The sequence below is a fragment of the Gadus macrocephalus genome, chromosome 3, assembly GCF_031168955.1.
Source record: "Gadus macrocephalus chromosome 3, ASM3116895v1".
NCBI lineage: Eukaryota > Metazoa > Chordata > Actinopteri > Gadiformes > Gadidae > Gadus > Gadus macrocephalus.
Window position 1 is genome coordinate 19079861 of NC_082384.1, and position 12500 is coordinate 19092360.

At 52.2% G+C, this 12500-nt stretch overlaps 2 protein-coding genes and 1 long non-coding RNA gene across 5 annotated transcripts in view; 1 reads left to right on the plus strand and 2 right to left on the minus strand.

Annotated features, from left to right (window-relative positions):
- The window catches only part of si:dkeyp-9d4.3 (caskin-2), a 113937-nt gene that overhangs the window by 85686 nt on the left and 15751 nt on the right, over positions 1-12500 (minus strand). The window lies entirely within an intron of this gene.
- LOC132453536 (uncharacterized) lies at positions 7771-8230 on the plus strand. Its single transcript, XR_009524731.1, has 2 exons — positions 7771-7974; positions 8029-8230. It is a non-coding gene; the product is annotated as an uncharacterized LOC132453536 (long non-coding RNA).
- The window catches only part of LOC132453519 (synaptogyrin-3-like), a 5189-nt gene continuing 1360 nt past the window's right edge, over positions 8672-12500 (minus strand). For 2 of the 3 annotated variants that reach the window (XM_060046422.1, XM_060046423.1), the window contains exons 2-4: positions 12387-12500; positions 11397-11542; positions 8672-8950 (exon numbers count right to left, since the gene is read on the minus strand). The exon at positions 12387-12500 is cut by the window's right edge and continues 121 nt beyond it. In XM_060046422.1, the coding sequence (XP_059902405.1) occupies positions 8720-8950; positions 11397-11542; positions 12387-12500 (491 nt within the window). In that variant the 3' untranslated portion in view covers positions 8672-8719. Of the gene's footprint in view, positions 8951-9322; positions 11186-11396; positions 11543-12386 lie in introns of all 3 variants that reach the window. The other variant, XR_009524708.1, reaches the window with a different exon arrangement.

Consider the following 12500-nt stretch of genomic DNA (forward strand, 5'->3'; position numbering starts at 1 on the left):
CCTCTCCTCTTCCTCTCCTCGGCTTCTCTCCCTCCCCTTTCCTCCTTTCTTCCTCCTCTCCTCTTCTCCCCTTCTTCTCTCCTCCTCTCTGTCTCTCCTTCCTCATCTCTTCTCCTCTCCTCTCTTCTGCTCTACCTACTCACATCATGTTCTCCTTCACCCCTCTCCTCCTCCTCCCTCCACCTCTCCTCCTCCCCTCCTCTTCCCTCCTCCCCCTCCTCCTCCCCTCCTCTCCCCACCTCCCCTCTTCTCTTCCTCCTCCCCTCCCTTCCTCTCCTCCTCCTCCCCTCCTCTCCCCACCTCCCCTCTTCTCTTCCTCCTCCCCTCCTCTCCTCCTCCTCCCCTCCCCTCCTCTCCCCACCTCCCCTCCTCTCCTCCTCCCCTCCTCTCCCCACCTCCTCTCCTCTCCTCCTCCCCTCCTCTCCCCACCTCCTCTCCTCTTCTCCTCCTCCTCTCCTCTCCCTTCCTCCTCTCCCCACCTCCCCTCCCCACCTCCCCTCCCCCTTCCCCTCTCCTCCTCCCCTCCTCTCCCCACCTCCTCTCCTCTCCTCCTCCCCTCCTCTCCCCCACCCTCCTCTCCTCTTCTCCTCTTCTCCTCTCCTCTCCCTTCCTCCTCTCCCCACCTCCCCACCTCCCCTCCCCCTTCCCCTCTCCTCCTCCCCTCCTCTTCCCACCTCCCCACCTCCCCACCTTCCCCCCCCCCCCCCCCCCAGGACACCCTGAGGGAGTGCCGGCCGGAGGAGCGCCACTGCCTCACCTACCTGCCGCTGATCTCCCCGGTGTACTTCGTCACCTTTGTGCTGACGGCCCAGTTCGTGCTGGTCAACGTGGTGGTGGCCGTGCTCATGAAGCACCTGGAGGAGAGCAACAAGGAGGCGGCCCTGGAGGAGCTGGAGGAGAAGAGGGGAGAAGGAGGAGGAGGCCAACCGCCTGCTCCTCCTCCAGACCGGCGGCCCCCCGTCCTCGTCGGGGGCCGCGGAGCGAGGGGAGTCGGCCCAGGTGACGGGGGGGAACGGATCTCGATCCAGAGTGTGTGTCTGCCTTGTTTGTGTTTGTCTGTGTGTCTGTGTGCACTGTGGTTTTGGCGCGTGGCGGTGTGGGTCTATGTGTGTGCGTCTGTGCCTCTGGTTGTGTCGGGCCTGTTGTCGTGTGCGTTCTAATGGGAGTGGAGCTGACCGTAAACAGCAAGGACAATTATTATTTTTTTTGTCCGTGTTCGTCGGTGGCAGGTGGAGGTTGAGGAGGATGAGTGTTCCCATGGCAACCTGATGAGCATGGGACGCATGCTCTCTCTCCCTAGCGACAGCTGCATCCAGCCATTCAGATGCTCCCCCTACCCTCCCGTTGGGTATGACATCTACGCTGGCTACAGCTTCTCAGGTAACCATAGCGATCCAGAGTGGAGGGGCCTGATTAGTTAAGTCCTGATTTGCTGGGATGTATGTGATGAACCCGTATCAGCTCGTCCGTTTGATATCTCCTTTCAAGTGGCCGAGATGTGCCTCTGATACCTGCTGCCGTTAGGTATGGGAAATAGGACCGCATGGTCGACCCAGTTCCATGTCATCCCGTATTATGGTCCTATACAATGTTGTCCTGTAGTATTATTTTGTAGTATCATCCTGTAGCATTGTTCTGTAGAACTATCCTGTTGTATTATTCTGTAGTATTATCCTGTAGTATTAACCTATAGTATTGTCCTGTAGTATGATACATTAGTATTGTCCTGTAGTATTGTCCTGTAGTATTATCCTGCAGTATTGTATTGTAGTATTGTCCTGTAAAATTATCCATTAGTATGATCCATCAGTATGAACCAATTTTTATGATCCATTGGTATTCTCCTGTAGTATTATCCATTAGTATGATCCATTAGTATGATCCATCAGTCCTGTAGTATGATCCATTAGTATGATCCATCAGTCCTTTAGTATGATCCATTAGTATGATCCATCAGTCCTGTAGTATGATCCATTAGTATGATCCATTAGTATGATCTATTAGTATGATCCATTAGTATGATGCATCAGTCCTGTAGTATTATCCATTAGTATGATCCATCAGTATGATCCATTGTTATGATCCATTGGTATGATCCATTAGTATTCTCCTGTAGTATTATCCATTAGTATGATCCATTAGTATGATCCATTAGTATGATCCATTAGTATGATCCATCAGTCCTTTAGTATGATCCATTAGTATGATCCAGCAGTCCTGTAGTATGATCCATTAGTATGATCCATTAGTATGATCCATTAGTATGATCCATCAGTCCTGTAGTATGATCCATTAGTATGATCCATTAGTATGATCCATTAGTATGATCCATTAGTATGATCCATTAGTATGATCCATTAGTATGATCCATTAGTATGATCCATTAGTATGATCCATTAGTATGATCCATTAGTATGATCCATTAGTATGATCCATTAGTATGATCCATTAGTATGATCCATTAGTATGATCCATTAGTATGATCCATTAGTATGATCCATTAGTATGATCCATTAGTATGATCCATTGGTATGATCCATTAGTATGATCCATTAGTATGATCCATTAGTATGATCCATTAGTATGATCCATCAGTCCTTTAGTATGATCCATTAGTATGATCCAGCAGTCCTGTAGTATGATCCATTAGTATGATCCATTAGTATGATCCATTAGTATGATCCATCAGTCCTGTAGTATGATCCATTAGTATGATCCATTAGTATGATCCATTAGTATGATCCATTAGTATGATCCATTAGTATGATCCATTAGTATGATCCATTAGTATGATCCATTAGTATGATCCATTAGTATGATCCATTAGTATGATCCATTAGTATGATCCATTAGTATGATCCATTGGTATGATCCATTAGTATGATCCATTGGTATGATCCATCAGTCCTGTCGTATGGTTCTAACCCGGCCGTCCTCCCCAGGCTCCGCGTCGTCCCTGGCCTCCAGCGGGGCGGGCTCCCAGCTCCAGGTGCCCTGGGCCCTGCCCTCCATCAGCCACGCCTCGCTGGGCACCGACCGCAGCTGCCGGCCGGTCATCCGCCTCAGCCCCACGCAGAGCACAGACACGCCCTTCCTGAGCGGCGGCGGCGGCGGCCTCACGCTGGGCCGCGCCGGCCCCGCCCTCAGCATGGACGGCTACCGCCGCAGCTCGGCCGCCGGCCTACGGCGGCAGCGCCTCAACTCCGCCCACAGCGTGGACGCTTACCGGCCCAACGCGGCGGGCGGCGGCGGCGGCGGCGGCGGCGGCGGCGGCGGCGGCGGCGGCGGCGCGGAGCGGCCCAAGCTCACCTCCGCCCACAGCATCGACGGCTACAGACTGAGCCCCTGTGGCTCCGCCCACGGGATCAACCGGCCGGCCACGCCCTCCTCCTCTAGCCCCGCCCACGACGCCAGCAGGCGCTCCTCCTCCCGCTGGCTGAGCCCCGAGGACAGTCTGGACCGGACCCGGCTAAGCCCCTCCTACGTCCCCGAAGGCTCCGCCCCTCAGAGGCCCTCGCCGTTCCGCGCTGCAGGCAGACTGCGGAGACAGGTGGGCCGCTGGGGGGTCTGTTGTGGTCATCACCTTTGATTCCATCGTGTCGTTAGACCATTATTTAGCATTCAACTATACCATATTCTTTTCCCATCATATTCTATTTTATCATATTCTATACTATCATATTCTAATAATTTTTTATTCCATCATATTCAATTCCATCATACTCTATTCTACCATATTCTATTTTATCATATCATATTCTATTCTATCATGTTCCATTCCATCAAATTCTATTCATTCATGTTCTATTCTATCGTATTCCATTGTGTTATATTTGATACTATCATATTCGATTCTATGAGATTCTATTTTTTTTCTATTCTATCCGGGCTCAACGATCTAAGTTGTATACTTATTCCAATCCTTGCCTTACATTACAAATTATTAAAAATGTTAATTGTATTTAGCCAGCAACCTCATTAAAATTCATTTTGTATTGCAGTGATATCTAAATGCGTGAAATGTGAAATATTAAACTACTTTCCACAGTAATTTGCAGAATTCAGGTCAATGCCGCACTCAATTTGGCAACCCTGTGTGTGTGTGTGTGTGTGTGTGTGTGTGTGTGTGTGTGTGTGTGTGTGTGTGTGTGTGTGTGTGGGGGGGTATGTGTGTGTGTGTGTTCTTGTTAGGAGGTGGGCAATCACAATTCTAAATAATCATTTAACTGCCTATTGCTGGTCCATGGACCGTAGCAGGAATTGTTGAAATGTAAAACAAGTAATGCTTTGTGTGTCTGTGTGTGTGTGTGTGTGTGTGTGTGTGTGTGTGTGTGTGTGTGTGTGTGTGTGTGTGTGTGTGTGTGTGTGTGTGTGTGTGTGTGTGTGTGTGTGTGCATGCCCCCACTGTGTGTGTGCGTGCGTGTTTGTGTGCGCGTGCCTGCTGACACTGTGTGTGTGTCTGTCCTGGCTGCAGGAGGCCATTCGCTGTGACTCCCTGGACCAGGGCGGGGGTCTGGCCGACGAGGACCTCCAGCTCTCCCAGCCGGCCGCGGCCCCCCCGCCGCCCGACCCGGACCCGGACCCCGGCAGCAGCCCGTCCCGCCGCCGCTGCTCCAGCGTGCACACGCTGAAGCACGCCGCGCCCCAGAGGGTGATCGCCAGCCGGGGCTACAGCCGGCGCCACAGCGCGGCTGCCCCCGAACCAGGCTGCCCCCCCTCAGAGAGCGACCCCCAGACCCCCCACAGCGGCTGCAGCCTCCAGGTCCCCGTCCCGGAGTCGGCCCCCAGGCCCGGACCCCCGGAGCCCAGCGGGGGGGCCCAGCCCGACGCCGCTGACGAGGAGGTGAACCGCATCAACAGCTCGATCGGCGGCGCCCACGCACACACACACGCCCACGCGCACGCCCACGCACACTCGCACACGCACACACAACTGTCCCCCGGCCCCTCGCACCAAAGCAGACGTCTCTCGCCCGGCCCCCCCGGGGGGGAGCACAGGGGGGGTCATCTCGGCCAATCAGTGTCTCCGGTTTCAGGGCGGAACATAAAGCAGAGAATGAGCCCGCCCCCGGGGGAGGAGCCCGTCTCCGGGACGACGCAGCTGATGGACAGCAGCGTCGAGCTGCGGCGGAGGACCCTCTCGTTTGACTCCACCTGCCTCACGCCCCACCTGCAAGAGGGCGGGTCGGTGGAGGACTGAGGGACGAGGAGGGGAACGTTCGGGGAACGGGAAGGAGGATGGCTGAGTGCTCACGGACACGGGGACGAGAGACACATGCTCGCGTCTCGAGGAAGGACCTTTGTGTGACGCCGAGCCCGTAGCAAATCATCACCCACATCGAATTACAGGGTCACTATCTGTGCTAACAGATACAGAGCTCATGTGAGTGTGTGTGGGCGAGAGTGTGTGTGTGTGACTGTGTGTGTGTGTGTGTGTGTGTGTGTGTGTGTGTGTGTGTGTGTGTGTGTGTGTGTGTGTGTGTGTGTGTGTGTGTGTGTGTGTGGCGGTAGATAGGAGTGTGGAGTATTCCCCCTTGGTACTGATTTTGCACACTGAATCCACGTTGGAAAAAACATTCCCTTTTCCTCTCTCTCGATCCCGCCTTTAGCTCTGTTGTAGTTCCCGCCCGCCTACACTATATTTAATCACGCACTGTTCCCTCGCTTGCTATTATCTCCTGTACCCCCCCTCCCTCCACCACCTCCACCAAACCCACCATAATGCACTTCTAATGTGACCATCTAACCTTTGACCTCTCTACCTCTCTCCACTTCTTTCCTCCTTAATATTCTTTTTATGTGTGATCAAATATCATTTTTCTAAGACCATCCTCAGCCCTCTATTTACAGTGAACCCTCACTCCCTCCATCTCCTCATCCTTAGTATTCTCAGGGTAGTGCTAGTTCAGATCGAGGCGGTTGTTTGCATGTGAAGTCTGTGACCTTTAGGCGGCCCACAGGGGGAAAGGACGCCCCCCTGGTTTCTGGAGTAGCAGAGAGACACGAAGACGGCGGGGTGGGGGTCTGTTTCCCTGGAGGACGTTCGACGATGATGAGGAATGTAGGCCTAAGGACTAAGCTCAAGAGAGAGAGAGAGAGAGAGAGGGAGAGAGGGAGAGAGACGGGTGTTTCGAAAGGGCTTTTTTTTCAGGTGCATATTACAAGCTTGTATACACTTTCGGAAAAAGAAGAAGAGGTAGAAAAACGAAAAAAAATTGCGAAGAATATATTTTATTACTCCAGCATCTGTGACTAAAACAACTGCAATGGTGGGATTTGTCGTTTTTGGGGATTTTGTTTCTGAATGAGGGTTTGTGTAGATGAGAGGCGCATGGCGGTGAACGATGAAGAGTGCCGGACAAGGAGGATGACTGTTAGGCCTGGTGATGATGATGATGATGACGATTACTCCGAGACACCATTTTGATGAGGATGAGTGTGATTGACTTGAGGGCGGGAAGCAGTATATGATGTAAGTGAACCTGTAGCGGTGTGATTGGACTGTGCTGGAATAAAATCTCTTCCTGCCTGACTCTTATACTAGACTTTGTCCTGTTTCTTTCACCATGACTCAGCTGTTTTATAAAAAAAAATCGGTTTTCTTGCTACCTGAGCAAGACATAATTGTAGCTTGTTCTGCATGAAAACCCATTTAATTATTTACTGATTCAAAAGATTAGACCATAATGGATAAATGAATTAAAGTCTTTCAGACCTTTATCGCGGCTTTGCAAACAATGATAAGTAGGCCGAGTTATATTCAATCCCTTCTCATTACGTTTTGATATTTCATAAAGATTGCAACTTAGTGCCAGATATAACTCTCAAAAACCATTATTTATGACACATTTGAGAAACCCAGTTTGACAAAATTAAAAAATGTCTCCCCGTGTGCAGAAAGCCAAACCCAGCTCAGTTTGTTGTGAACGTGTTTTATTTTCATATTTTATTATTCCACTTCAGCATATCACAATAAAATATTTAATCACATGAATATTTCACATTGAAACACTACAGCATTCAGAATGCATTAAGCTGGTCTCCTTTTCATTTCCCTCGCCAGGAAAATGCTCCTACAGTCTCTGAGCTCCGGCCACCGCCGCCTCACACTACGCAGCTATTGGCCAGGCCACCTGTCTGTCTTTGTTGGGAACCAATGAGAGCCACAGATGCCACAGATCCCACTGGGTTGGCCACATGACTAATATTAAATAGAAGCAGATGATGTTAAGAGCACCGGGACACTTCTGCCGCGTTTCCACTGCAGGGTGCGGAACGGATCGGATCGCAAAGGTGCGGTATAGCCCAGCTCAGTTCCGAGGTCGCGTTTCCACTGCCGACAGTACCCTTTGTGGTAGGCCGGATGTCGATCGCCGCGGCAGCTACGTAAACATCGTAAAAAACGTCTTCCTCCCCAAGAATGCAGACGAACGTCTCCACCTCCTTGTTCGCCCAAGCAAGCGTTTTACGTGACAAGTTAATTGTAAAGAATAATACCTCGAGGCTACTGTTCGTTTGTTTTTATCCCCGCGTCACCCGGAAGTGACGATTCTGTCGACCAATCAACGGAGGGGGGGTGTAGCTAGAATTTCACGGGACCCTTTCAGGCGTCTCGTCTCGTTTGCGGTACCCCAACGGAGGAGTCCCGAGAACGGGGCCGGAACGGGTACGGCAAAGTCCGGGTCACGCCCACTTTTGGCGGTGGAAACGCGACCCGACCCGCACCTTTGCGATCCGATCCGTTCCGCACCCTGCAGTGGAAACGCGCCTTCCACAGCCCACGTCAGACCCTTTAAGTGGCCTCTCAAGAGGCCTCGGGCCCCTTTGTAAGGCAGCGGGATGCTCATAATGGGTCAATATCTATGTTAATCTGCACCTCACCAAATTAACATGCTGTATAGGTTGGGTGTTGATGGATGTGCGTCGTTGTAGAGGTGTTTGTGTGTGTGTGTGTGTGTGTGTGTGTGTGTGTGTGTGTGTGTGTGTGTGTGTGTGTGTGTGTGTGTGTGTGTGTGTGTGTGTGAGCAGGTGGTTAGGATGTGTCCGTGCGAAGTGCCTGCACCACTTGTGCAGGTAGGTGTGTGATGGTATGTTGGTGTGTGAACGTGCGTGTGTTTGTGTGAACATGTGTTTGCAATTGTGTGTCCGTGCGCATGTGTGAGAAGACAGAAGACAGTGTTGTGAAACAGAGGGTAACAGTAGCTCTATACGTAGCACACGGGACCAGCGGTTGCCATGGTACAAACTGACATAACGTTATCCGCCGCCCCGATACTGCCCGGTGCCAGGCGGGGGGACGTCACCGGTGACAGGACAGGCGTGGCTGTTGTCACATGCAGTCCGTGATGGTGCGACCTCACGCCTCCCCTGTTCTGCCTCCCCTGTCTCGACTTCTCACCTTCCCCGTCTCTCGTTCTCTCCTACTCTCTCTGTCCACCCTACTCGCTCTCTCTCCTCCTCTCTGTCTCTCTCTCCACTCTCCCCTTCTCTCTTTCTCTCCTACTCTATCTCCCCTCCACTCTCTCCCCTACTCTCTCTCTCTCCTCTCTCTCTTGTTCTCTCCTCCCTCTCTCTCTCTCTCTCTCTCTCTCTCTCTCTCTCTCTCTCTCTCTCTCTCCTCCACTCTCTCCCCTACTCTCGCTCTCTCCTCTCTCTCTTGTTCTCTCCTCCCTCTCTCTCTCTCTCTCTCTCCCCCCCCCCCCCCCCATCTTCAGTGTCTCTAGAAGGCGGGGGTCATCCGTCTTGGCTGCTGGGTGAGTTTCTGAGGGTCCAGAGTCTCGGTGAAGGGCGGGGCCTGGTAAGGGTTGGTGGTCACTATGGTGGCGCCGTTGGCGATGGGGTAAGGCGTGGCCCGGGCGCTTCCGTGGGCGTGGTCCATGTGTTGCCACGTGAACAATGTCATGTTGGCGCCGGAGAGATAGCGGCGTAGCGCACTCAGTGTCAGCACAGCCTGTTAGTAACACACGCGCACACATACACACACACACACACACACACATATGCAGGAACACACAGGGACATACACATAGGCAGACATACACAAACAAAAAAAAAAACACACACACACACACAAAAAACACACACACAAACACGAATGTACACACAAACACACATACTTTCACGCCAACACACACATGCATAAAAAAGACACAAACATTATAGGAAGAGCCTGTAACCAATACATTAGCATGCTTCAGCTGAACATAATTAACATGGAACACAAAAGCCAAGCCTCCTTCACATCAGGTTATTCTGAAACACTCTTCCTGAAGAGGAAGCAGAATGAAGAGCGATGAGATGAGATGAGAAACAAACAACCCACCCGACCCACCACCGGACCCACTCCAGACCCACCACCAGACCCACTCCAGACCCACCACCGGACCCAATCCAGCCCCACCACCAGACCCACCACCGGACCCACCACCGGACCCACTCCAGACCCACCACCGGACCCACTCCAGCCCCACCACCAGACCCACCACTAGACCCACCACTAGACCCACCACCAGACCCACCACCAGAACCACCACCAGAACCACCACAAGACCCACCACTAGACCCACCACCAGAACCACCACTAGAACCACCACTAGACCCACCACCAGACCCACCACCAGAACCACCACTAGATCCACCACTAGACCCACCACCAGAACCACCACTAGAACCACCACCAGACCCACCACCAGAACCACCACTAGATCCACCACTAGAACCACCACTAGAACCACCACTAGAACCACCACTAGACCCACCACCAGAACCACCACTAGAACCACCACTAGACCCACCACTAGAACCACCACTAGAACCACCACTAGAACCACCACTAGACCCACCACTAGACCCACCACCAGACCCACCACCAGAACCACCACTAGAACCACCACCAGACCCACCACCAGAACCACCACTAGATCCACCACTAGAACCACCACTAGAACCACCACTAGACCCACCACCAGAACCACCACTAGAACCACCACTAGACCCACCACTAGAACCACCACTAGAACCACCACTAGAACCACCACTAGACCCACCACTAGACCCACCACCAGACCCACCACTAGACCCACCACCAGACCCACCACTAGACCCACCACCAGACCCACCACTAGACCCACCACCAGACCCACCACTAGACCCACCACCAGACCCACCACTAGACCCACCACCAGACCCACCACTAGACCCACCACCAGACCCACCACTAGACCCACCACCAGACGGCACACCAGCGGTTGCCAGCGGCGATCTGAACTGCTCCACTAACCGGGTAAGCTCTGGGGGCTGGGAACGTACCAGTGTCAGCGTGTGACCTCCAGTAAATGCCAGCAGCCCTGGGCGCTCTGCTGCCCTGACCGATAGCAGCGGCGAGCGGACGGATGGGAACAAAGTTCCCCCCAGACTCTTCGGCCACCTAAGCTACGGTTTGACATCCCTGCAACCTCTGAAGAAGGTTTGCTGGTTCCCGAATAGGTTTCTGCTATTTGTGATAGGACTACTACGTGGGAGGTCTGATCACGGCTGTAAAAGACGCTGAAAGCGATATTTATTAATTAAAGTGTTAATTATCTCTTTATTCCGACAGCCATCACTGACACAAAGTGTTGAATCACTAACATGGGTCTCCCAGTCTCTCTGGTATCTAAGCTCCAATCAGGAGAGAGAACCCCACAAAAGGGGCGGGCCTCTCTGCGTGTTCTCGGGCAGCCGGCAGGATTACGGTGCCGACTGACAACGGAGGAACGTCCCCGAAGATACCGACTCCAGCGCTGCCGGGAACGGCTTATACAACAGAACGCTGAGCAGGGGAAAAAAAATGACTGAAGAAAAGAAAGAAGAAAATCTGCCAGGGAGAGAGAGACGGGAGGCGTGCAAGACCCGCGTTTCTGCTGACGTGGAGTGCAGGAAGGGGGAGTGCGAACTACAAAATAACCGAAAGTTAGCCGAAACGACGGCATCGCTTACAGCGCATTTAAGTGCTAAGTCGTAATAAAAATAAAAACCAAAACCGATTACGACTGAGGCAAGGCAGCGGGAATGGGGGACGGGGTGGAGGAACACAAGGTTAGACCAGCATTATTGAGGTGGGAGAGCTGCTAGGCAGGAGCCGGTGTTTTTCCTCCATGATGACAATGTCCTTAACCCTGCTTAATGTCAGCAGGCACTGGTAGCCCTAGGACCCCCCCCCCCCCCACACACACACACACACACACACGCACACACAGACACACACACACACATATACACACGCACACACACACACACACCTCGGTAAGACGTGGAGATGGAGACAGGGTTTGTTATGGAAAGATTAAAATGTATAAACGCACATGGTGACACAAACGTGGAGAGTGGAGCCGGACGGGACGGCGTTATATACTGACCCAGGTCAGGATCGAGAAGAAGCAGAAGGCGATGGTTGCCCTGGCAGCGTCGGAGCCCTGGGCCAATGGCAGCTCTTCTGGAGTTGTGGCCTGCCACTGATTGGCCAGAAAGCAGAAGCCAACAAACCAAAGAAAGCTTGCCAGACCTGAAAGCAGGATACATGAAGCCCATACACACACATTGGTTTTGTGCGTAGGTAGAAACAACAAAGTAGGAAGTATGATGATTGATTGATTGATTGATTGAAGCTTTATTATCGGACTCAAGTCCATAAAATACACGTATAGGACAGGACAAGCACAATACAACAGAAGAAAAATAGATCAGTGAACATATATAAGATTTAGCCAGTGCATCCTCAGCCTGGAGTCATAGCGGGAACAGCTCACAGTGGGACTTGATAGTGCCACAATGATACCATTTCCAGATTCTTTCATAAATTGAAACATTGGGTTTCTGAAAAGTGCTTCAAATGTTCTTGCTCCTGCAGTGACAAACATCTGGCGGGCAATCCCCCCTCTGGGAATTTGAGGATCCTCATCGCATCATTGTACGCAACCTGCAGCCTCTGCATGCTAGATTTCTTATAGCTTACCCACAAGTGGGCCAAAATAGAGGTACAGCTAGGATACTAAATGTGTGCGTTTACGTGTGTGTGTGTGTGTGTGTGTGTGTGTGTTTGTGTGTGTGTGTGTGTGTGTGTGTGTGTGTGTGTGTGTGTGTGTGTGTGTGTGTGTGTGTGTGTGTGTGTGTGTGTGTGTGCGTGTGTGTGTGTGTGTTTGTAAAAATCTAAAAATCTAAAAATCTAAATCAGATTGTATGTGTATGTGTGCGCGAGTGGTTGTGTGTGCAAGCGTGCGTGCGTGCATGCGTACGTGTGTGTGCGAGCGTACCTGCGTGTGTGTGTGCGTGCGTGCATGTGTACGTGTGCGTGTGTGCGTGCCCGTGCGTGTGTGCCTGTGTGTACGTGTGGGTGTGTGTGTGTGTACCAGAGAAGACCAGGTCCAGCAGAACGGCCCTGCGGCGGTCCTTCACGCTGCTCATGGAGGGGAAGTAGACGTCCAGCAACAGGAAGCAGATGCTGCCCAGGAAGGAGGCCACGC